Source organism: Centrocercus urophasianus, unplaced genomic scaffold, assembly GCF_019232065.1.
Source record: "Centrocercus urophasianus isolate 14NV4802_14NV808 unplaced genomic scaffold, USGS_Curo_1.0 seq_9, whole genome shotgun sequence".
Lineage (NCBI taxonomy): Eukaryota > Metazoa > Chordata > Aves > Galliformes > Phasianidae > Centrocercus > Centrocercus urophasianus.
The window spans coordinates 29,431,757-29,457,478 of record NW_024885532.1 but is presented as its reverse complement, the minus strand read 5'-3'; the positions used below and the strand labels follow the sequence as shown (position 1 = coordinate 29,457,478).

Sequence of the window (25,722 nt, the reverse complement as noted above, 5' to 3'; positions counted from 1 at the left end):
TCCCTGTGCCAAAGGGAGAAGTGGGTGCATTCAGGATTCTCAGTCCTCTGTCGGAGTGGAAAGCAGTATTTTCACAGAATCGTAGGGGTTGGAAGGGACCTCCAGAGATCATCAAGTCCAGCTCCCCTGCCAAAGCAGTTTCCCTACACCAGGTCACACAGGTGGGCATCCAGGCAGGTCTTGAGCATCTCCAGAGAAGATGTTTTGACCCTGCTTCCTTTCTGCTGTGCTGTAGCAACCTGTCTCTGCTAAAGTTTTGCTTCCTAACGGAGTAACGCTCAGTTTTCTGTCAGGCCTCAGCCTTTCTTGAGTGTATTATTTGCAAGGAGTTTTTTTTAGTCCACTAAAAATAATGCTTCTGTCAGAGGAGGTAGAGAGCTGAAAATCCCCTCGGGCTGTTTTGTGGCTGTTAGCTGAGGCTGTAATTTCTAACTTCAGACTAAGCTGAGAGGATGGCCAAACCCCGAGTGCCTGTTCCTGATGCTGCTGCACTTGCTATTTTCAGCAAGAAGGTAGATTTCTTCAAAGTATTTCATTTGCTTAAATAACCTACTTTTTATTGGATGGCATGGAAATGCTGAAAACACTTCTGTCTTCCTCACAGATGTACTAATTCCTTGAATTTGTATGTTCTTGAATCCTGGATTGTACTTCTTTAGGGCTGGGTGAAAATCCAGTCATGTTATTAATAATTCATCTGTACATCAGCCACAGCCCTATCTGGCAAGAAGCTGTGTGCTAGTATTTTGAGTGATTGTTTTGAAAATCCTGCTGTGGTGAATGATAAACATATAGCATAACCACTAGTTTAAGCGTCGCCATAGATGAAAAAAGTAGATACCAAACATTCCTTTTGCTTTTTCATCCTTGCTGTAAATTGTTTATCCTTGAAGAGAAATACGGAAATCTTGACTGTTTGCCCAGATTTGCAGCTGGTCTCTAAAGGGAGAAAAATGTTAAGCTCAACAGTGAATTTGCAAGTTGCTCTGCTGGCACCATCTATCTATCCGATGGCTTAGCACAGTGCTGTGTGGTGCAGTAAGCGAGCTTCGACTTCAGTGTGTTGGGATGCCAGTAAAAGAATGAAGTTTTTCTTGGCCTGGAGCAGAAGTGTGTATTGACAGAGTCTTGGTATCTGTGCTGCTATAGAAGGGTGAGTGGTGCTGGGAAAGTAGGGGGGGATGTAAGAGGTGACCAAAACCTTAGTTCTTTCTTTTTCTTATGTGATTGTCTCCCCTTCCTACCTAGAGATAGTATGGGTTATGTAAGGACACTTTAACTGCCCCGGGGTAGGGGAGGATAATGCTGTAGTTAATTTTCTTTGGGGCTTACTTTTGTTGCAATGCTTGTGAGTTAAGGAACTGAGAATAACCAGTGCTATGCCTTCTCTTTGTTAGATCAGCACTTGCTAAATGGCTGTGGGCTGGATGAGGAACATGCTTTACTGTTGTCCCCTGTTGTACCTCCAAAGCAAACTGGCATCATAATGCTGCTGGAAGAGAAAGCTCCTGCTGTTCATATTCTTATTGTTCAGTGAGACCTCGGTCTCATACACATGGATACTCTGTATGTCAACCCTTGTGCTTTTGCAGTGTGCTAGCTTTTGCAGCTCGCTAGCAGACCATGGAAGTTGCTGACCAATGTTTTCATCTTTTTAAGGATGCCTTGCACAGACAGAATATTTTGGTAGGCTGATCAACATTCGTTTTACCTACGTAGATGCTTGGCTTATGGTAAGTGAGGTGAGTGGCTTGGTGAGTGTGGTATGTATTGTGGATTTTCCTTTGCTCCTCAATTGTGTAGGTGCTCTTGTGGCTGTGGCAGTTAAGGGTTTCTTTAAACATGTTCACGCTCTAACTTGGAAAAAAACAATCTGGTCTTCATCAGCAGCGCAGACAATGTTTTAAAATAGTAGTTGATCAGGCCTTTAAAGAATTATTTTCGTATTCCTTGTTGGATGTTCTGTATTGTGGCATCTGCCAGAACTAAAGGCACTGATGTGTGTTAAGAAACAGAATCTGATTTGGGAACAAGGTGATTTCATCTGTTACACGAGGCCTAATGTTGGTAAACTTTCTTGTGGTGTAGTTAGAATGATGTTACTGTATATACAAGGAATATTTCCATTATAAAGCATTACTCTAAGAAGACTAGCTAATGACTCTGTGGATGGCCAAAGTGCCGCAGAACACAACACAGGAATCTGTTGAGTTCCTAGGATTTCTGCTGTGTTTCCAAGGGCCCAAAAAACTGAGGTGTACAAAGAGCAACGCCTTTACTGTCCCAGTACTGTTCCGTACATAATCTTCATGTCTTAAATAAAACAGAAGACAGGAAAGGCCATCCCAGCACAGGCAGGCAACATCTATACTTTCCACTAGAAGTAAATAGGTATATCTGTATCATTTCTGTAGGGATTTCTTGTTTGTTTCACTTCCCATTTGTGGGCTGAGCTTGCCTCCAGCCCATGCTATTTCATTCTAATCTATTTGGAGGCTGCCTGCCCCAGCTTTACCACAGCTGTATCTGCAAGCAGTTGGCTCCTATGATAGTACTCAATGGACTTGCTGGTCAGTCTGAGCTTCTGCACCATCTCAATCTCTGTCCTTCAGAGAAGGCCTTTAATGCAAACCTGATGAGATGAGGGTTCTTTTCCTCTTGGGAACAAAGCTGAGTTTTAAAAGGGTAAAGGTCACTTGAGATCATTACTTCTGCCAGAGACAGGCTGGTATTCCTATAAGGTCATGGTTCTCCAGAAATATGACATAGATCCAGTAGTTTCCCTTCCTGTACAATGCTGTGCTGCAGCTCTTTTTAACATTTATTTTCATGTCACTGTGTTAATGGTGTTTGATATTCACTTTCAAGTACATAAACACTTTGCAACTTGAGTGGAACAGATGAAAGTAATAAGTAAAATGCCATGGGGATTTGCAAGCACATACATTTTCATATCAATATTACATTATAACATGAAATATATATGTATATTATTATATCATATACTCTGTACTAGGAAATGCCAAACATTAATTCAACTATATGAAGCAATAAGTAACATATTATGCTTATAAATAGCTAAGTGTTTTCATTTGGCCTTTTGCCTCTTCTGTATGTGAAGTATTCATGATGATGTTTGGTAGCATTATCTTTGTTAATGCTTTGATCCACATACTTATGCTGGAGAAGGAAAGAATGAAGCAGATATGTCACCGAGGTGACAGTGTAATCAGCTTAAGGCACAGCCACCAATGGGTACTACCTTCTCAAGGCTGACAGCTGAGCTGCATTCCTCAGAGCATCCCTAGTGTGGGGAATATCCAATTCAAACAAAATGTGCAGCTTCTGGAGTAAGGTAAATAAACTTCACTGGAAACTCATGTGACTCCATGGCTCTGCCCACGTTTCAGCGTACTTGAACACTCAGCATAGCATGGATCCAAATCCCAGTGTAACCAAGGGGGTGATGCTTTATCTTCCTGACGCTCTGAGTGAGGTTTTAACACAAGAACAGCTTTATAGTCAGAATACACGGCTTTCTGTGATCTTTTCTTTTTCCCCTCGGTAAAACTTGGGTTAAAATGGAGCAGGCCTTTCTTCTGAGATCAATGTGAATGCTTTAAAACTGAAGTGATTGTAAATGTTTCATTTGATTGCTGGGAAACTACCATTAATGTCTCTTTGGATTTTAAAACAGTGAACCTAAAGAATGCAATGAAGGAGAAGGTAAATTAAAAGTTATAGTACCAAGGTTATTGTAAACTTTTCAGTCTTATTTAAATATATAGATGTTTTTGTAGATATTTTCACTTATTCAACTGGATTGTCACAATGGAAAACTTGGAAACTTCAGGAAAAAGAACAATGAAACTATTTGCTTTGTACTTCAGACTTACTACAGTGTGGTAAGTGAATGCTTGAAGCTATACACTTGGGTTCAAAAGCATTCAAATAATAATAAGCCTTAAGTATTCATGAATCTCAAATACATTAACTTGAGTGATTGTCTGTTTGCATTGCCCTCATAACCTTTTATTTTCCTGTTGCTCGGACACAATAAGTGTTTTGAGTGAGAGAGAAGATGATCAGATTATGGTGCAAAACAAATTTCATGTAGTGACCAGCTGCACATCACTAATGGGAAGGAGTGAAGTGTTGAACAGTTTTTATGTAAATACAGAAATTGATTGCATAAGCTCTCTTGTGTCTAAATGCAATTAATAAATGCTTTTGGAAATGTAAAAAAGATTGCAAAGCCAAGAGTCAGTGTGGATTGAAAACACCAAAGTTTTTGTCAACCACTCAGGAACTGAATGTTATTTCAAAAAATAGAAAAGAAAGTGGATATAATGACAATTTGGGAGGGATGTTAATAAAGAAAAAGAAGCCAAGTTACTTACTTGATCTGATAGCAAACTATTACTACTTGATCTGATTGCAAACCATCTGGCAATATGCTGCCAAATCATTATGTATCCTTTGTATGACTCAGTGCTAATGAGCTGTGCAGGGATTATGCAGATTTCTTGTGCTTTTGGCTTTGGTAGAAGGTTTTAAAAATAACACTTGCAATATTAGTATGACATGTACTTGCTATGAATTTCTGACATTAATCCAAACTTTGTTTTTTTCATTAGAAAATACCCCAACCACTTCAAAGACAGTCCAAATTTTGATTTTTATGTCAACAAAAACGGGAAAACAGACAAATATCAGTATTCTTTATACTAACAATACTAAGTTAGTATAAGTAGTTAATTTTTCTGTTTTTTTTTTTTTTTTTTTTTTAAGAGCTTACTGAACATGTACTGACTAAGTGGTGCAGAAGGGTAGATAACAAGGTACAACTACACTACAGTTTACAGTAAGCATGCTTGGAAAAAACATGTCTTTATTGCATCTGTAGTTAATCTTTCTGTGTAATAATCTTTCAAAGTGTGTGGGCATAGTACTGTGTGTGTCTACACTTAGACAAGCCCAACATTTTAATATATTTTTTTCCTAAGAATACAGTATTAGATAGGCTATTTCTTTGCTGTCATTGTAACGAAGCAAACATTTGTCATGAAGAAATGGACTACTGGAAGGTTTTCTTCCAGCATTTGTAGCATGTCTATGGCTATACTTAGAATATATACTTAGTCATATTCATAATGGCTAATTTATTCTATCTTAAGCATTCTATCACAGAAAACTGTTAGTATATTTCAAGAATCAACCCTTTGATAGGGTAGATAACAGCAGGACAAGGGGAAATGGTTTTAAGCTGAGGGAGAGAAGATTTAGGTTGGATGCCAGGGGAAAGTCCTTTACTATGAGAGTGGTGAGGTGCTGGAACAGGCTGCCCAGAGGGGTTGTGGATGCCCCGTCCCTGGAGGTGTTCAAGGCCAGGTTGGATGGGGCCCTGGGCAGCCTGGTGTAGTATTAAATGTGGAGGTTGGTGGCCCTGCATGTGGCAGGGGGGTTGGAGATTCATGATCCTTGAGGTCCCTTCCAACCCTGGCCATTCTGTGATTCATTGAATTTAAAACTTCAAATTGTCCTTATTTAAAAAATCCACTGAGTATTATGTATTGAAAGTTAAAAATCAGCACACTGAATAAATACTCTAACAGCTCTGATTGCTTTCTTCCTCCATCAGAAAGATCTCGAAGGTGGTACATCCAGGACTTATGAAAATGATTTATTTATTTTTAATAGAATATGCTTGACTAAGAAATATTGAGTATATTCTGGACATCAAGAGGCTATCAAGGAGCTTCTTTATATGTTAAGTGAACAGAAGATTCAGTTATGAATCTGTGGTAAAGACAAAGTAATGAATCCTTAGCTGTCAGAACGACTAGTAAGCATGAATGAAGTAATATTGGAGTTGGTCTCCTCTCACTGGTGATGGGTGACAGGATGAGGGGAAATGACCTCAAATTGCACCAGGGTTAAGTTTAGGTTGGACATCAGGAAACAATTCCTTATGGAAGGGGTTGTGAAGCACTGGCATAGGCTGCCCAGGGAGGTGGTTGAGTCACCATCCCTGGATGTGTTTAAAAACCATTTGGATGTGGTGCTCAGGGACATGATTTAGCAGAGGGTTGTTAGAGTTAGGGTAGGATGGTTAGGTTGTGGTTGGACTTGATCTTTAAGGTCTTTTCCAACCTGAGCAATTCTATGATTCTGTGATTCTATTTGAAAAACTTCATCAGATCATCATATTAGAAATACAGATCTTAGAACAAGACTATTTCATATGATCTGGATGCTTGTGTAAATACGATTTGTTATATGCAGTTTCTTGTATTTACTTTTACAGGTGATTTTTATGAAGGTAGTTATGAAGATAGAGCAAAATTCAAAATGCAAGCGAGATGAATGCATTTAACTCTCGTTGATGATCTCCTGGTAGACTTTTCCAAAACAATAAACTCATCTGAATCTTTATAGTTATGGATGGCTGTCTTCCTTAAAATAAATAAATAATCCTTTGAGCATGCGTTGAATTCATGATTCAGTGGATGAAATATGGATTGTCATGCAAGAGATCTGATTTTCATAGTGTCACATTAAAGTGCCTACAGTGTTTGGAACATGCTGAGAGATTCAAATTCTGTGAGCTCAAAAGGTGATGAAACTAAAGCAACAGTGAACATAGGCAATGTTGGTAAATGGGTTTTGACAGCTTGTCTGACTCTACGTGAGCTATGCTAGTATCATTTTACAGAGAATTCTAGCTGGGACAAAAAAAAAATATGAAATATTTGGCCCTTTCTGAAATTTACCACACTTACCAATCTTACTTCTAAGTCAGGCATGATGTACAGGAATGATTATTAGTAAGCATTTCGTAGTTTTGTTTGGTTTTCCCTTTCTGTCAAATCAGTAAACAACCTTGTCTATAGCTTGTGGACATTGGGGGGCACTATAGCCTCACTAAACAATTCAAATGCCTTCTATCTTAAATTTTGCTATGTTGGCTAAGCTTCTTTTCTCCATGTAGTGTAACTATCTAAGGCAAGTGGAAAAACAAACAAACAAACAAAAAATCCAGAAGTAATAGCTATGTTTCTTTTCCTTCATTTATTTATTTTTGTTAGTAATTGTCTTGCTCTAAATAGCAGTGGATTTCTGACCAAGAACTGATGTTGCTTAGTTTAAGGAACTCTTTGTTTCGAGTGCTAATCTACAGATTCTCTGTGAATCTTTTTACAGCAAATGGGAAAATGTGCTTTGCATCCAATCTGCTTTTGTGTGTTTGTGTCCCAGCCATTTGTAATGAAGTTGTCCACTAATGTAAAAAGCACGTTTTAGACCTGTGTAGTTTATTCTCATTTACTTCAGTTTAAAATGATTTCTGAGTTAAGAAATGTTTTTCATTGGTGACATAGCTCACATGGATACTGCTATATACTTCTGTGAATGAAAAATCTCCTCTAAGTAGTTTACTTTTTAGGACACAATTTAGTCTATCTAATTGGATTTTAATCTTCATGTTACAAAATTTATTACAGATTGGGAGATATGTACACCACATTCAAATTTAATGTATTACTGGTATAAGGTATGCAAGTACCTCTTATAGCTGCTGCAGTATCTGTTTTTTTTTTTTTTCCTTGGGTTAAATGTATTGTACAGAACAAAATATTCAAATTGTAGATAACTACAAGCATTTTTTATTAGTTTAATTTTGCCAATAGACAGATAATGCCTTTTGAAAACTGACTGGCCATATGGTTTTAACTAGTGTGGGACAGAATAAACAAATGAAAAGGAATACAACATTTGGATTAATCTTTTTTTTTTCTTTTCTTTTCTTCAGTTCATGGCTGTATTTGAAACAAAAGTACAGAACTAAGTTTTGCAGTTGTTTCAGAATGTCTAATAGTAGAGCAATGTCCAGTCAGTCTCCAAGCAGTGGCCACAATGGAAATCAGAACCACCTCCTCCTTTTCTTCCTCCAACCCAGTTTTTTTTGTGGAGAATGGGGTTACATGGTATGAAATATCTCCTTGGCCAGTTCAGGTCAGGTTTGCAGCTGTGCTCCCTCCCAACTTCTTGCTCAGTGTTGGGATGTGCTGGGTGGAAGGATGGCAGCAGATGGGCTCCTATGAAGAAAGTTAACTCCATCCTGGCCAGACCCAGCGCACCAAGTCTTTGTGGCTTTTTAGGTAAAATTCAACAAATCAGTTGTTTTCTGTACTCCAGTTACTGGGTTTGACTGTACATGTCATAAGAATTGTCTCAGAAATCATGATTTTTCTTTTGTATTTTTTGTAAATAGTGATTTATGTTAAGTCTTCTTACTACAGTTAAGCAGCATTGCATACTGGCAATGTCCACAAAACAATTTATTTTTTTTCCAGAGTCTTAATTGAGCTTTTTTTTTTTTTTAAAATTTAGGACTGTATATTTTATTTCAGTAGGATTTTTTTTATGGTGTTGGCCTCAATATTCTAAACATCCTTTGACTTTATCTCATCTTTGTCGTTTATTTGATGGTGTTGTGCATAAGTGACCCTGCACTTGACGTTCTGTGTTTTTTGTGCTTCAGTTCCACCTGGTTTTCTCAATCAAAAGCAGAATGACGTAGGTCTAAGTGTGCGGTTGCTCATGGACATAATCTAAAACAGCTTGAGGCTAAGCTGGTCTGCAGTAACTGTAGTTGCTCTGAAGTGACACCAGACTGTAACGGCTCCTAAGGGCCATTTCATAACTGAAAATTCCTGGAAGGAGTGCTCTGGTTCCTACTGTAAGTTTTGCTCAATAAGTCCCTTATCTGATTAACTATCCCAGGCCTTGTTTCCCTTTACCTATGTCAGTAGGGTGACACAGGTGCTCACCTTAAGCAAATATCAAGATGCAGAAGAACTTTCCAGGTTATTAAAACTATTTCTGTAGCAAAGAAGATGGTTTACTTATGTCAAGGGATGATTATCAGGTGATGTAAGCTATCAGGATGTAAGTCATGGCTAGCAAACTTAGAATTGCCGTGGAGACTTTCAAGGTGAGACTGAATCAGGCCCTGGGCAACCTGGTCTAGCTGTGGTGTGGAATTTTCCTTGCCACAACCTGTGACCACCTATTATCTTGTGCACTTTTTGAGCAAAATCTCTAGATTTCCAACTAGGTAATTGCAGACAGCAATTAGTCTTACTTTAGTTTTCTTTTTCCCTAGTAGTTTGAACAAACTCTGTTACCTGACTTGCCTGATGCACCATGTACTCCATGCCCTTAAGCAACTCAGCAGCCATCCATGGATTTACATTGCTTTATTATCCTGTCTTAAGCTGGTAGGCCCCACATTATACAAAATGCTCTAGATGCTGCCTCCAAATAATGACTAGGGATACTAATCACTTGTTTGGACCTGATGATTGCACCACTTACCAATGGAGCCTTTTGTACACTCAACCTTCATTACCACACGGAGGCACTGCTCATCTTGTCTACAAGGACTCCCATGCCTCTTCCAGCTGAGCTCCGTGGCCAGTCAGACCCAGCCTTCTGGTATTAGATGAGGTTATTCTGACCCAGCTGCAGAATTCTGCATTTGTTTTTCTTGAACTACACAAGGCACTGTTTTCATGCTTGTCTAAGGCCTCTTGAATGGCAGCTTTCTCTCCAGGGTTTTGACTGTTACCCAGCAAACTGAAGGTGCACCCCCTCAGGAATTGTTTGTGACTGGAAAGGCCAGCAGCTGCCTGTGTAGCCCAGAGTTATCAGTGTGAAGGTAACTGCTGTACTTTGTCATTTTATGTGATGCAGCTTCACATACCAGGGCAGAATGTAACACTAGGATGTCACTGTCAAAAGCGCTTTTGAGATCTATGAGGTTTGGACTCCCTCCTGTTATCTTACTCTATATGATAGTAATCCAAAGAAATGCAGCTGGAATTTGTATTCTGCTAAGATCACCACATGATCTTACTCTACATGAAAATACTCTACATGGGAAAATATTCCTGGCTGCTAATGATCATGGAAAAATTGTTCTTCTACACGCTGTTCTCTGTATCAATCCAAGAAACTCAGCAGGTGTTTTAAACTGTATGTGCCAGAATGTTATGAGCGTGTCCGTTCCTATAGAATGACATTGGTACTTAAGTTACTCAACTGGAGATGAGATTCCTCTCAAGTATCATCTCTAGTGTCAAGTTCTTAAGATAAAAATGAAGTATTTATGGAACAGTGTAGCTGCAAAGGTCCATAAGAAAACCATGCCTAACCTAGTTACGCAAAATGTAAAATGCAGTGACTTACCTGCTAGCAAGTAAGCTTTTCCAACCCTGCTTGTTCTGCAGCATGATTATTGTGCACATCCAAGTTGGCTCATAGGAAAGTTATTTCGGTTAAAGAAACTAGCTCCTATATTCCTGCCATTTCTTGTGGTGATCTGAGCAGAATACAAACTCCTGCTGCATTTCTTTGGATTACTATCATTGAAAATTGTGAGATAGACAAACCCCAAAGTCTCTGGCATTATCATCTTGCAGGATGGATTTTTCCTGGACTAAAATCTACTTTGGATATTGCACACTCTTTGGACATCTCTGGATGTTACTATGCCTGCTTGTCTGTCCTACTGCCAGGAAGTCTTATTATTCTTTTTTTTTGCTGCCATGGTTGGAATGGCATAGCAACTCTTGACTTTGTTCCTGAACTGTCATAGTTGGCAGTGCAAAAGTAGTAAAGTAATACAAAAATATGTGGAAGACATCTGTGAAGAGCATGACATGTTGAGGCAGTAATCCCAGTAGCTAATGCAGTTTAGTCAACGCTTGAATGAATACCATTATTTACAGCGCATCAAAATAGCAGAAAAGTTGCTATCAGAATCAGAAGATATTATTTGACTATGTACTGCAACATTCCTCCAGCAATTCACCTTGTTTTCCCCTTTGCCACTACGACTTTGTGCACAGTGGAAACAGGAAGCAATTCTACTCTTTGTTTTCCTGAAGGAATACAAGAAGGGGCATGTAGTCGATATGGCCACTAAGCTATTCAAAATAAATGGATGCATTCTGTTTCTACGCGGTTTTGCTCACTTAAATCCCCCAATGTTCAACTATATTTTTGCTCTTTCAATTGAAGAAGTAATATTTTTGTATATTAATTAAAAAAAAAAAAACATTATCAAGTAATTTAGGACTAATGTTTTCTATTTTCAATAGCTGTACTTCAGCAGGGAAAATACAGTGAGCTCAGATATGCTTGGTACAGGCAATTTTGTGTCAGATGGAAGCAGCAGGAGACAAAATAGGAAAGAGTATGAAGTCTGACAGTTCTGTTAGGCAAGCTGTTCATTTGACCAAAGGAGTGGGCAGTATGCCCATGGCATATAATCAAGGCTGAAAAGCTTCAGTCCTCTATACTTGCCTATGGAATTATTACCCTTGTTTCTCCTTGACTGTGTGCAATATAAAGACAGATGCATAAATCATCTTGCTCTCATCACCCAACAGTCTCAAGAAATCAAAATAATACATTTTCCCCACAATTTTAACATGACAGCAATTTGTCAGCAGATACAGATTCTGAAAGAGTTTATACTATAGCTCTTCAAAAATGTTGGACTAAAATAATTTATAATTGAATCATCATGTCAATGTCTTATGGGATAAAAACATTTCAAATAGTTAGTTCTGAAGCTAAGTAAATTTCTAATTAAATTATTCAATTTAAAAAAAAATCTTATGAAGTAAAACCAAAGGCAACAGAGATTCCAAAAGTTGAGGGGTACAGGTGACTGTAGCCAACGTGGTGACTCTGGAGAAAGAATAAAAAAGCCACAGAGCACTTCTGAGGACATTCTGAAATACAGTTAGTTAAATTTAATGGCTGAAAAAATGTGCAAGAAAGATAAAGTACAAAATAATTTTAATATGTCTATTTATGTGTATCTGATGTGATTTCTTTGAGATTTACGTTCTCCTCAGTTAATCTCAAAGATGGGACAGCATCAGTGTTACATCAGTGTTACAGTTGAGTTATTTATTGACATATGTAATGCTATCAGGAAGGAAAGCTTAGTGTTGCTCTGAACTTCTGTATTCCTTACCAGAACGTATATTATTTTCATCCCTTCTAAGATGGAAATTCCCAGCGGAGTGGTTACAAATAAACTGAGTTTATATGCACAGTAGAACTGAAGAAGAAGATTTATTTCTTCCTCCTCCCAACCCTGAACTTAAAATTTAAAACACTGAAGTGATCTTCTTAACAGTTGGATAATATTACAATTCATGTGTGACTTCTATTTTTGAGTGAAGGTATTAGTGAAATTTCTCTTCTACTTGTGAGAAACCAAAACATTGATAACATCTGAACAGAAGATTTTTTTCTTATTGTCTCGCTGAGCAGGAAAACATCAAAAAGTGGGAAGTATCATGTTTAACGCAAATGCGGGCATGATTTCTGTGACAGGTATAAAGAAAACCAACAGAGAAAAAGGAATAGGAGAAGGGGCAGGAAACACTTCTGGAATTTATAAAGAAAAACAGTCAACTGAGATACACGTGATCTGCAGGAGGATTTACACATTTTATGTATATCGTTATGGATTTAGAAATGGAAGGATGACTGAACATGTTCTTTTCCTAGTAATGAGCATGTGCATATAATCAGACAGTGAGACATCCTATGAAGGTGTCTGTTTCTTTTGCATAAGAATAATTATTCTTGAAGCCAGTCACTCAATCAGCAACAAGAAATTGTTCTGTAAGGCAAATAACGAATTGGATTTGCTCACTCTTGTGTCCTGTTTTCCCTTTCTCTTCAATATCCTGTAATATAAGGTGGATATACAAATAGATTAAGCAAGTCTGTTCCCCCAAGAAAGTCTGCCTGTTATATTTCTACTGATATATAAAGGGAAGTGTGATGTCTTCTGCTAAGTTACAATGACATAGATGAACTTGCAGTGAGAGAGAACATTTATCACGGTGAAAAGTTTTCCATTCATCTTTAAAATCACTTCTCTGGCTTACTTAAGTTACCCTATTGAATGCTTGATCTGTCAGAAAACTAATGCAGTAAATCTAAAAGATACAGACTTTCTAGGAAAAGTTCAGGTTAGCTGTTGGGCTTACTGGTTTGAAAACAGAAAAGTTTATGGTTTACAAGTGAGATCAACATTTACTGAATAATTGGGTTGGTAGGAGGGGAGTGTGAGTGATGGAAATCTTCTGTATTTGATAGGAAAATGTGTATACGCACACCTGACTGGAATTCATGACTGTAAGTACCCAGTATGAGAAATATTTCTTAGAATCATAGAATGTCCCAAGTTAGCATGGACCCAAGAAGATCACTGAGTCTGGCTCCTGGCTCCAAAAAGAACCACCCCAAATCCAATTTTTATGTTGTTCAAGCTCTCCCTGAGCTCTGGCAGCTCGGGGCTGTGCCCACTGCCCTGGGCAGCCCGTTCCATGCCCACCACCCTCTGGTGAAAAACTTTTCCCTGACCCCCAGCTGCCCCTCCTGACGCTGCTCCATGTATCCTTGTTCCTGTCGTTGTCACCAGAGCAGAGATCAGCGCTGTCCCTCTGCTCCCTCTGAGGAGCCATGAGGTTGCCCCTCAGACTTCTCCCTAGAGGCACTGGGTGTCACACTCAAAATTGTGTTTGAAGGCAAAGAGAAACCATGCCTTACATGTAAGCGAAGCCAATCATTTCTTGTTTAGTATAAATGAAATGCAAATAATCTTATCATTATTATTACAAATCTGATTGTTAGAGAAGGAGAAATAACACTGCTTGTTCTCTACTCCTTTTCCTACTGTTAAGTTCACCTTTCTGTTGCTCCACTGGGTCTGAAGGCTGGCAGTTCCTTTCTGATGGGAGGCATGTCCAGCAAGCTGTCAGCCTGTGCAGTTCTTCACAGGAATATGTTTGTGCTGGTGGCTTCTTTATCCTCACTCCACAATCCGCAGGGGGTCATTTTTTGTTTGTGAACAAGTTTCGATATTTTTTATCTTTCTTCATTGATCTGCAGCTGAACAAAGATAGGCAATTGTAAAATTGGTCTTGGGCACTTGTTCTATTAGGAAAGGCTGTCTCAGTGAAACAAAATGAAATAGCGGTGCAGGCAGGTCGAGAAAGTGCATGTGGAGCAATACTGACTGGCAGCAGCCCCAAGGCCTTGCATATTCGATGTATGACTGGAGGTCTGTTCCTGGTGAGGACAGTGCAAGAGCCATCTTGTTACATGGGTAATTATGAAATGGCTGCCTGAAGGTTTACAGATTCACAGTTGTAGGTGTCGGAAGGGACCTCTGGAGATCACCCAGCCCAGCCCAGCAGGTTCACTGCTGCAGGTTGCACAGGAAGGCATCCAGGTGGGTTTTCAATATCTCTGGAGAAGGAGACTCCACCACCTGCAGGCAGCCTGTTCCAGCACTCTGCTCCTGTTTGGTAATGGCATGAGGTTTGTTCTAGAGATGTATTGGGCTACTTGCTAATTTGGACCATGATCCTATATGAGTGCTGAATATCGTTTGATTGATATTTAGATTTGTTAATGAGAGATGAAGCTAATAATAATTAAAAAAACATATACATTTTGTTTAACAAACAAACCTTTTTGGAGGATGTTCTATGGAAATTTTCCAGTTTCTTAATGTAGCACTAAGAATTAAAGACACCATGTATTGCTTTTGGTAACAGATGCTTGACGTTTGACGATGCCTATGGGAAGCTACACTTACTAGGAGGGGTTTAGGTTTCCGTGTCGGGTATTCAGTCCGTAACCCTGAACGGGGATTTGTTAGCGATTCGTTAGCGAGGCGGATCCACTGTAGCCCGCCAGAGGGCGCCGCGGCCGCACTCCGCCTCCCCTCCGCCTCCTCCCGGCGCTGGCGCCCGGTCCTGCCGGGCCCTGGTGGGGGTGGGAGGGGAGGAGGGAGCTGGCGGCGGTACCGCCACCCGCCGGAGGCCGCTCGCCCGCGCTCCTGCGGCAGAGGCGGGCAGCGGGCGCTCTGCGCCCCGCTCCTCCTCCCTCCGCCCCGAGCGGCTCGGCGGCCCTCGCCAAGATGTCTCGGGATCCCGGCCGCAGCCGCTGGCTCCTTTTGGCCGCTTGCGCCCACGTCGTCTTTCTCCTCCCGCCGCTCCGCACCCGGGGTGAGTGTGCGGGGCCCTAGGCGGGACGGCACGGCGGGGCGAAGGGAGGGAAGCCGGGGCGCGGAAGCGGGAAAGGGGCGCGGGACGGAGCCGGACGCGGGGGGCATGGCGGAGTCGCGGCGGCTTCCTTGCCCCGTCGTCCCGCCCCGTGTGGAGGAGGTGCCCCTTCCCCTGAAGTTTGTTGTGGGCCGGGCGTGGGAGAGGCACCCGGCTGCCCGCGCTACGGGTTGGCTTCGGAAGCGCCGCGGGGCCGCTCGTCCTCGTGTTGGAGATAGCGCCGAGAGCGGGCGGTGGGTGTCAGCGTGAAGGAAAAATAAAGCTTCGTGCCGGCACATCCGTTTTCCAGCAAAGTAAAGGGTGATGTTTGGCTTTTTGGCTGCAGAACATTTTTCGTTTTACCCACGCAGACTGAGTTTTGGAGTCCTGGTATCTTATTGCTCTTCCTAACGCTGCATCTGACTCTTAGAGCAAGTAGTTTTGCTCCGGTGCTATAGCACACAGAACTTCTGACTGTCAGAGGACAGCAGCTTCAATTTTCCCTGTGCATTTATGTATAGATGTGTTTTTTGTGGATACTTACAGCTAGAAGGCAGAAGTCTAACAGCTTGGATTCTTGCTTTAGTTGATCTTACTATAGAATCCATCCACCTGAAGCTTTTTTTGTAGTGTCAGGGCTTTCCTCTGCTTTAAAAATACTTAATTTTCAAATTCTCCCTTTAATAAATGCCATATGTTTTTCAGCTGGCAAATTTGCAAAACTATCAACTTTGTCCATGGAAAAGTAATAATTTGGACTGCATTTCACAGAAGAGAAGCAGCGTGTCTGTTAGCAGTTAAGCCGTTGTAGAAAATCCAGCTTGCAGGTGGCAGCTTGCAGAACGGGAAAATGTATTCAGATGATTTTGTTTGTATAGTATTCAGACAATTGGAAGGAATAGTGATGATGCCTTTTCTTTCACAGCTTTTCTTGGTCACCTTTTATTATGATACAGGTGTATGCAGTGCTCACTGGCTTTTCAGTGGTTCACAGTGATGAATTCAGCTGCCTTCTACATGAGCTTAAAGAAATGCAGTAAAAAAAAAAATTGAGTTGCTTTTGTTTTATGAAAGGCTTCAGATGTGGATATTTGTTGCATCACCTCCTGTACTCCCTCCCCTTGCTTTCTCTCTAGTCTTCACTTTACCTGGCTCCATCAGGGTCTTTGATGTTGTTAAGGCAGCATCAATGAAAATGTGTTACAAAAACTTGCATGTAAATGCACGTAGCTAATTTATTTTGCCTCCTAAGGCTCTTGTGCTGTCTAATTGTGGAAGATCCTATCTCTTTGACTAACAGTGGCAGTGCAGATTTTCTCTGGAATCATGCCGATTGGTAGACTTATGTTTTTTGAAAATTAAGGCATGGGGAAACCATGAATCCCCAAACAAAACAAAAATAGGCTTTTCATTAAATTATGATTTGAAGTGCAGGGAGATTGTTTTAAGTATTCTGTTTATTGAGCGCAACATATTTGACTGCAGGTTGTTACTGTGATTTCTGTAGAATCATATAAATGGCCTGGGTTGAAAAGGACCACAATGATCATCTAGTTTCAACCCCTGCTATGTGCAGGGTTGCCAACCACCAGACCAGGCTGCCCAGAGCCACATCCAGCCTGGCCTTGAATACCTCCAGGGATGGAGCATCCACAACCTTCTTGGGCAACCTGTTCCAGCGGAACATTTGTTGTATAGAAGTCATAAAATCGTAACTCTGTAGCTCATTTAAGTCGACCCACAGCCTGGTGGGATGGTTGGAATGACTCTGGGTTCGGACAGACCTGAATCAAAGAGGAAGATGCCAGGCACGTGCTCTTTGTGCTGAAATGGATTTTGTCTATGGAATCAAAGGAAATAACTCAGTTTTTAACATCTTTTCCATATACAATCGTAGATACCTGAAAACTGCTTATGCTTGAAGGGGCACTGTGCTGAAAAAGGGGATTACTTCTGCATTTACAATATGATTTTGTAACATTATAGTTACATAATGTATTGCATTTTAGTGCTACAATACTTACTTGCACTTTCCTAGTTGTTGGCACATATTCCTGCAGTTCAGCTGCTGAACAAGAAATGGTTGGATTTTTTTTTTCCTTTCATCTCCGCCGCGGGCCCCCCCATTATAGTGCCATAAACAAGTCTCCTAACTCACAAAAATTCCAGCTGAAATAATGGGACACTTGAGAACATAATTCGCAATTGAAGCTGCTTATATTTCATTCTCTGATTAAGCTTCTAGTTTTTGTGGAAATTGATTCAGAAATGTTGTCCAGCTTTTTCAGTTGATTTTATCCCTACTTCCAAAGGAAATAAAGATAAGATTGATGAAAAGAAAGAGCTTTAAAATCTGCCTAAAATTTCTTTGCTTTCTTACTTTGCCTCTGTTCATGAGCAACTAGGAGGGGAGGACTGGCAATTGACATGTTCAGCTTCTGGCTGCTTTTGCCAGTATGAATATCTGTGTGTGCTAACAGACATCAATGTGCACAGTGCATTAAATTGCCAAGAGAGAAATACAACGTTACGATACTCAGTGTCTTGCTGTTTTGTTTTGTTCTCCTCAGATAGCTTTGTTTGTGAGGTTGTACAATACAATAAACAGTTGTACAGTTTATACCATAGCCTTTTTCATTGCGGTGGTGGCCACAGAGTCTGAACTTTTACCAGGTAGTCGGTTTCTTCTTGTTAATAGATTTTGTATGCTCTTGGATAAGTCAGTGGCCCACTTGAGGTTTGTCTTGCACCAACAAACTCAAAGGGATTGGAGGACATTCTGACTTTGGCAGACAAACCTGCAGCTGCAGAGATTGGTGCCCTTCATAGGGAAGTCTGTGCTGAAAGAAATACCCGTTTTTCTGAACTAGTAGTGATATTTGGAAAAGTTACTGTTTTGTTGTGTTGTTTTGTTTTTTTTTAACATGGCATCTCAAATCTCCCAGACATAGGTTGTCACTCCTTGTGCTTGTGTAATGTTTGCAAAATGAGAAAACGTGCTTTCCACAGTGTTTGCAGTTTGTGTGTTACACAAGTTAGTGTGGTACTGCCTGCATGCATGTAGTTGGGATTGAAAAGTGGGTGGATGGATTTGTCTTAGAGAGGGTCATTGACTCCTAGGCACTGTGTTTCCAGACTACCTGTGTTGGTAAGCATTACACCAGCTGGTCTTAAGAATCTTGTTTACACTTCACCCTTTTTCTAGTAAATCTCTGGAAGAGGATAGTTCTTTCCAGGCTGATAGATTGCGTAGCCAGAACACTTCATCTTGGTAGACTTGTTACCCCACAAGTGTATACCTGTGTAGTTCTGAAGACTGCTTTGCTCATATTAAATTATACTGTGTGAGCATAATGGATTTGCTGATAAGGTTGTAGAGGGACTGTGGCAAACTCATTGCTAAATAAAATCTTATGCTCTGCCTGAATGAAAAGTGTAGTTGCTGTTGAAGAATCTTGAGGCTTCATGGTGCCAGTCTGATCAGTGAGTGGTTCCTCAGTAGTTTAAAAATAATCAGAACAGTTCTTGTCTCATCTTCAAAATGTATCAGCTTGGGAAAAAATTACATGTACTCTTACATTTAACATAAAAGATAAAGAATCATTTCAATATGTTTATACATTGGAAAAGAGTGGGAAGCTGTGTGTCTGGAACCACTGAGAGTAAGAATAATGGCACATGGAGAAACTGAACCTTCATCACTGTCAGATTTCAGCTTAATAAATGGTATGTGTCAGTGTTGACATTTCCTTGTATGTAAGGACAGCTACAACAAAAAACATTTTTAGCCAGGCTTATTCGTTCTGTTGCCCCTTCAACAGTACAGAAAGATGGATGTGGGAAGTGGTCCAGGACTGCTGGTTGATTTCCAAGGTTCACCTGCTGCAAGCTCAAGAGTGGTCCATTCCCACATACAGGGTGGCAGACAGAGATGGCAGGAAGCCCACATGGGTGAGAAAGTTCCTGGTAAAACTCAAAAAAGGAACTATGCAAGAGGTAGAAATAAGATCAGGTCACCATGGGAATACAGGGATGCTGTGTGTGCAGTGATTTGCTTAGGAAGACAAAAGCCCAGCTGAAGGTGAGGGGTGTGGAAGACAAGAAGGGCTTCTACAGTGTATCCACAGCAAAAGTGACAATAGGGAAAAAGTGGGCTTGCTACAGAATGGTTGATGTGAGATGGTGAGAATGGGTGTGGAAGAGAATGAGGAACTCAAAATCTTCTTCTCCTTGGTCTCTACTGTTAAGACCTTCTGTTAGCAGTGCCAGGGCTGTGATAAAACTTGTGGGAGGGTCTGGAGCAAGGGAGACTTAAGAAGTACCAGTTTAGGGGAACATATAAGCAAATGGAACATACAGAAATCATGGGGCCTGGTGGGAGGCATCTGCTAATGCTGACAGAGCTTGACATTCTCACTGCATGGCAGCTCTGGATAGATGGCCACTTCTTGACTAGAAGAGAGCAGATATCATGCTTGTCTTTAAGAAGATCAAGAATCTGTGTTGCTTTAGTGAAAGGGATGGAGCAGATAATCCCAGGAACCATTTCCAAACACATGAAGGGCAATAAGTTTTTTATTATTTATCTGTGTCCTAGGAAATACTGTTAGTAGATAATGTTAGTAGATAATGGACAGTCTATTCCAGTTTACCGTGCTTCGACTGGTGCAGTTGGACTGTGTGATCATTGGAGGTCCTCTCCAACCTCAAGTGTTCAGTGGATCTGTGATGCAAAGATGAAGTTGGTTATTAAAATAAGAAAAGGAACCTTTTCTTACGATTATGGGCTCTCAAAAAATAATAGGAATAGCTCTTTTTTTTCAGGGTTATCTGAATATTGTTTGTTCTGTTTCAAGGATAGAGGACATTAATATTTTATAAACTCTAGAAGCTGTGTGACATGGGTTATTTAATATTATGGTGAGAGGCAGCATCTCCTGTCAATCATGGCTGTTTCAGGTCTCTGTATGCCGTGCCTCAGATATGTAATAAAACCTGAATGTTGTGAAAATTCTGCTTACTTGCAGCTCTGCAAATAAGCCAAATTTATGGGGTGATTATTCTTCATGCTAATATTGTGTAATCAGTACATTTCCCAAAATAAGGGTGTTTTGTTTTGTTCTTGTAATTCGGATTGTGTCTAGTAGAACGTGTGGATCTGCTTTGTGTGAGGGAAGGTGATGATCAGAACATGCTGTCAGCAAGGAGTATAATAGTAAGATTGAAATATTTACTGTGCCCTTTTGAAATAGAAGTATAAAATATTCCATGAATATTTTGACACACACAGCCCCTATTTGTACACTGTTTTCTTCTTTCTGGCTAGATGTTGTCTTGAAATTTGGCTGTTGTTAATGCAAGTCTGCTGTATTACACAACTCCAAGGTATTTAATGAAATTCAGTCCCCGGTTGGAAGAGCAGAGTCTTGTAGGTAACCAGAGATGGAGCATCACAGGCTTTGAACAACTTCTCCCTTTCCTATGTTTCTGTTTTCCAGTCTAAGGAATTGAGAGTTGCTAGTAATTCACTTTGAAATCAGTTTCGAATGGTAAATAATTTAAAATTGCAGTGTAGCACTTTGTTTTAATGTGCTGTGTTTTTCTCAGTTTTTAAGAAAATTATGTACTTGATCATGATTAATAGGACCTTTAGTTCCTTTCAAGTGATGGCAATTAGCGTTAATTTGTGTATCTTTAGTAAGTTTAAGAAAAAGAATCCTTATGAAGAATCTTAGGTTTTCTTACTTAAAATAGAATTACTGCTTTGCAAATGAGCAAACTGAGACAAATTGCTGAGACTGCATCAGCAGGAAAGGAACCAAAAAATTATAAAACCTTTTCTTAGGATTTTTTGTCTAATGCAATCCAAAAATATATGCACAGCGTGGTGTCAGTATGAAAGATTTTAGATGATACTAGGTTTGTGTAAATTAGCTCTTTTGGGTCTCTTTTAAATATTTGTTTGGATCTCGAGACATCAGCAGCTGAACTTGTTCAGAGAGAGCATTCAAGATGCAAAATAACCATCTTCAAATTTGACACAGTTTTACCTCAGTGATATCGTATCTGTGATTCCATTTTGATAATCTGAACTTCAGCCTAAAGACAGAGAGGAATACAGATTCCTCCATGTGACAGCACATTATGCTGGTGTTAGGTGAATGAATGACTGAACAGGTGTGTTTTTTCTTTTTTTTTATATGGGATTTACCTAACCAAGATAAATTGGCTTCACATCAGAGTGACTTCTTTTCCTAGCGATGCATAGGAATAGAATTGCCAGGTATTAAAGACACAGATTCTCACAGAATATTCATTAAGGTTATCATCAAAATAGTATCGTTTAATGTAAACAATAATAATAATAATAATAATAACAATAATAATTTTGCTTCAGAGCTTTGTCACGTATGAAAACAAGTTCCTATAATTTGAAAAAAAATGTCTGCTTTTTCTTTCAGGTTTTGCTTTAAGTGCAGTTCTTGAAGATGCAGAAGATAAAGCTGAAGTACCAGTGCTGCAGGTAATAAATTTTAATTGCCAAAGCAGAAACATATTACAGCCGTTATAAATTCATCTATAAATGTGTAGAGCAAGTTTACATCCATGACATGGATTAGTTTGATCAGTGACTTCAGTGATATGAACTGCCGCTTGACATCCTTCTGGTGTGTCAGACTTCTTAAGATACCTTTTGTGGGACACACATTGTATATGTTACACTAGTCTTCCAGCATTGCTAGCATCTTATCTCACGGACTCTCAGTACTAGTGGAATAAACTTACCACCTTTGATTCTTCCTTACGTTGCATTTTCTGATTTATGTTGACATTTTCGTTATGATAATTAGGGTTTTTGTTTGTTTGTTTGTTTGTTTGTTTGTGATGATGTGGAACAGAATAATAATTGAGAAAAGTTATTTTGTTTTTCCAAGATCAGCAGAGGAGTCCATTAGAAAATTATAGGTAAAAAACAAAAACATCCAACCAAACTTTGCTGTTTTATGTAGCTTCTACAGGCAGATAGTGCTGTTACATCTAACTAGAATCATTTTGAACACGTAACTGTTATTACTTCAGAGATGGTTTTCCTTTCTTCTCCATTTTTGTTAAATATACTGTGCAAGGAAAGGAATATGGCTGTCCAATTGGCTGAATGACTTTTTGCTACCCATATTGCATCCCAAGTAAAGCTTGCATATGAAATTTTAGATTAATAGATTAGAAGAATGAATAGTCAGAAGTAGTCCTACTGTCAGTTGAAGAGCATAAGGGGAATTGTGTGTGTGTGCATTCCTTTAACAAGCTTCTAAATACAAATTTTTATATATATAAAATACACATATGCACGTGTGTACATTTGTAGCAGATGTGTGTATACATAAACAAGATTTAAAGAGGAAAAATCAGAAATAGTGGAACTAATAAAAAGTTAGAATCTAGAAAAGCCATTTAAATCTAGATTTGATCTAAATTTGATCTTGCATCAAATGCAATAGAAGTAGATGTGTTTTTAAATTTGCTCTTAATGATGATTGCTGAATCTACAGTAGTTTACATGACTTAAAAAGATCCCCATTGCAAATTCATGATCTGCTATCATATATCTGGGAGCCTGGATAATGTAATCCTGTTTTCATTACTTACATGTTTCTCTCTGTGAAATGCCAATGCTGTCTCATTCCAGTTTGAGAGGAGCTGCATACTAGGGAAAACATATCTGGAAGGGTGAGAATTGTGAAAGTGAAATTGTGAAAGATTTCTACTAGTTGCCTCAATTCAACATTAAGGTGTAATTACCACTTGCATAAAATGTTAAGGATGCTTAGGGTCTTTCAGTAGCATTTGGTGTCTAATGTGTGTCTGGCATATAAATTTATGTAGTTAATTATTTTAATGCTGACTCATTTGAATACATAGATTTCTGTGCTTAGAATGAAAGGCCTTTCTGAACCCAACGGCAAGGGATTGGATTGTTACTCTTTTATTTCAGAGTGGAATGCGTGTAAGTCCTATGTATAGTAAGTTTACCTCATGGCTTCCAGAGATGACCAGACTTTCAGTTTGCTCTGGCCTGGATTCTGTTGCTGTGTCTGTTGCTGAGGAAGCAATTTTTATTGTTTTTTTTTTTCTCCTGTGTCTTTTCTGGAAGGTAATCTGAGAAATTTACTTTGGTTTGTATGTTACCTTAGTTACTGCTCTGCTCATAGATTACAATGTGTATGTAGTTGCTTTTCTGATTATTTATCAGTGTAAAATCAGATCTGGACAAAGGAGAAATCACCTGATGCAAACAGAACTAAAAGAGTTAAATGGATTGGCATTAAAAAAAAAAAAAAAAGAGAAAAAGCAAGCTTCTAAACAGTAATTGTCACAAGGATAGGAAAACTTTATTAAGGCTTACTCCTGGAGAGTGCTAAGTACAATATTTCTCTATGTGAAGGACTCAAAACACTTGAACTAAGATAAATCTTAAGAACATCCTTATGCAATTAATAAAGACAATTTTGGTTTCACATTCAGACAAACAGAAGCACTGAGGTGCTAGCAGGAAGGCACAGGAAGGCAATAAAAGGAGACTCTCCTTCCTACAATTTCTGTAGGAAGTGTAAAGCTATTTCTCTAGTCTGATATCTCTCCCCCAGTCATCAGTTCTTAAACAATACGTTTCCACCCAGCGTCTGTTACTGAGAAGCAGCTCAATGTACTCTAGAGATATTTTTTATGTCTTTGTTTCCCATTTTCTGATACAAGGGCAGTGCCAATGTTGCCAGTCCTTAAACACTATTAAAACTGTGTGACAAATGGACCAGTATGTAATGCCTGACCTGAGTAAATCCCAACCTTTTCATATTTACTGTTTTGACATAAATTGCTGTTTGGATTTTTCTTAAGAGTGATGCTTTGATGGATGTTTGATAGTGCATCACACATGAGTAGAAGTGTTTTTTTATACATGCATGTATATATTGTACAGTTTCTTATTCCAAACTTTGTGCTTTGATCACAAAGGATATATATATGCACATATAATTATGTGTATACACATATTATTTAATGTGTATATATATACACATTAAAAAAAAAAGCTGAAATTGTTAGTGTTAAAAGCTCCAGTATAAACTGAGTCATGGATAAGAGTTCTCTCACTATTTTTTTCTGCTTTTCCTCTTCTAGAAGTCTGAAAAACGTGGAACAGTGAGTAAAAGAAACAAGGGTAAGTAAAGTTGTTTTGTGCAAACTTGTTCTAAGCCAGTACTGAAGTTCATGCATCCCATTTGTTTTTTCAGTCTGTTTTTAACGTGGTTGTCTTTTTTGTATAAATAAAATAAATAAAATACAACCATGCTTTGAAAAGTAACTGTGAACAGTGACTAAATGCTCAACAGCATTATTAGTGAGTTGCTGATTCCCAAATATGTTTTTCCTTGCTTGCACAGCCTCATCAAACATATGCTTCTTGATCTGCATTTGTATTTGAATTTTAGTGGAGTTAAGTTTATTTTCTCAAAATGTGCACTTGCACTATGAAATTAATGCATAACTTTGTGTAGTACACAGGTTTTTTAAAATCAATTTTCATGCTAAAAATGTGATATGAAACTGAGTGCTATGAAATCTGCCAGGTTCTCATGGTAATTGTAGTAACTGGAACCACTACAAATTACTTGTTACAACCAGAAGCAAGTTTTAAAGAAAGATGTCAAACACTAACAGCATTCTGAATAGTGAAATAAATTTGAACTGCAGTGGTACTTCTCACTCATGCAAGGTTGAGCGCCTAGATGATCTTGTTCTAAAAAGAGGCAGTTTGACCATGTTTCTGTTGTAGCAGCTTCTGAGAATTTGGGAGTTCATTCTGACATCAAAGATGACCACCAGGAACATTTATCATGCTTGTACTGGAGTTGGTAATAGAACTCTTAATGGTACTGAGAAGTTTTGGGTTTTTTGGTTGGTTGGTTTTGTGTTGGACTTCTTTGGATTTGATTCCAAGCTGTGTCCCTAGTGCAGATAACTACGTGGAAAATAATTAAATCCTTTATCCCAGTGATCTCCCATTTTACATTGAAAAGTCAGGGCCTTTTAACAGAAGGTTTTTTATTCTATTTTTCAGATTGCCTTTCCTTATGTGGTGTCCGACAAAATCCCTTTCCTATTTCTCTATGTTCTTTTGTCTCTTTCTGTTGAATCTCATAGCACAGCCACACAGCCAGGTCGTTGCTGTTTGGTTCTCATTGTGGTTTTTTATCACTCCTTACAGACTTCTTGTGTCTCACTTCATAAAACATCCAGGGATGCATTGACAGACTTTTTTTTTTTTTCCGCTTTTGCCATAACTTTTAATATAATCTGTGTTTTCACAGCTTTTTATATAATGCCATTTCTTAGGAAACTTATACTTAAAAGTACTATAATAAAGCATTGGTGATGTATCTACTATCATCTGTGGTTTGTTGACTTTTTTGCTGTTGTTTCATTTTGTTTTGCTTAAAAGCAGACGAAGGTATTTTATGTGTTAGGTAACAAATTTGAGGTATGTGTTGCAACAGTAGGTTGTGGAAGCAGACAATAC

The 25,722-nt window shown here is 39.1% G+C and overlaps 1 protein-coding gene and 1 long non-coding RNA gene across 6 annotated transcripts in view; both read left to right on the top strand.

The window, feature by feature from the left end:
- Positions 1-379: 379 nt before the first annotated feature.
- Positions 380-6,418, top strand: LOC122171415. Of its 4 annotated transcripts, none has more exons than XR_006172000.1 (5): positions 380-512; positions 1,398-1,566; positions 1,660-1,733; positions 3,801-3,905; positions 6,308-6,418. It is a non-coding gene; the product is annotated as an uncharacterized LOC122171415 (long non-coding RNA). The 4 variants fall into 4 exon arrangements; XR_006171998.1 differs by lacking the exon at positions 380-512 and adding an exon at positions 806-1,153; XR_006172001.1 differs by lacking the exon at positions 380-512 and adding an exon at positions 806-1,153 and having other exon boundaries at positions 1,660-1,742.
- An 8,593-nt stretch (positions 6,419-15,011) lies between these two features.
- The window catches only part of B3GLCT (beta 3-glucosyltransferase), a 46,961-nt gene continuing 36,250 nt past the window's right edge, over positions 15,012-25,722 (top strand). For both annotated transcript variants that reach the window (XM_042839127.1, XM_042839126.1), the window contains exons 1-3: positions 15,012-15,110; positions 21,608-21,669; positions 24,324-24,363. In XM_042839127.1, the coding sequence (XP_042695061.1) occupies positions 15,023-15,110; positions 21,608-21,669; positions 24,324-24,363 (190 nt within the window). In that variant the 5' untranslated portion in view covers positions 15,012-15,022. The remainder of the gene's footprint in view (positions 15,111-21,607; positions 21,670-24,323; positions 24,364-25,722) is intronic.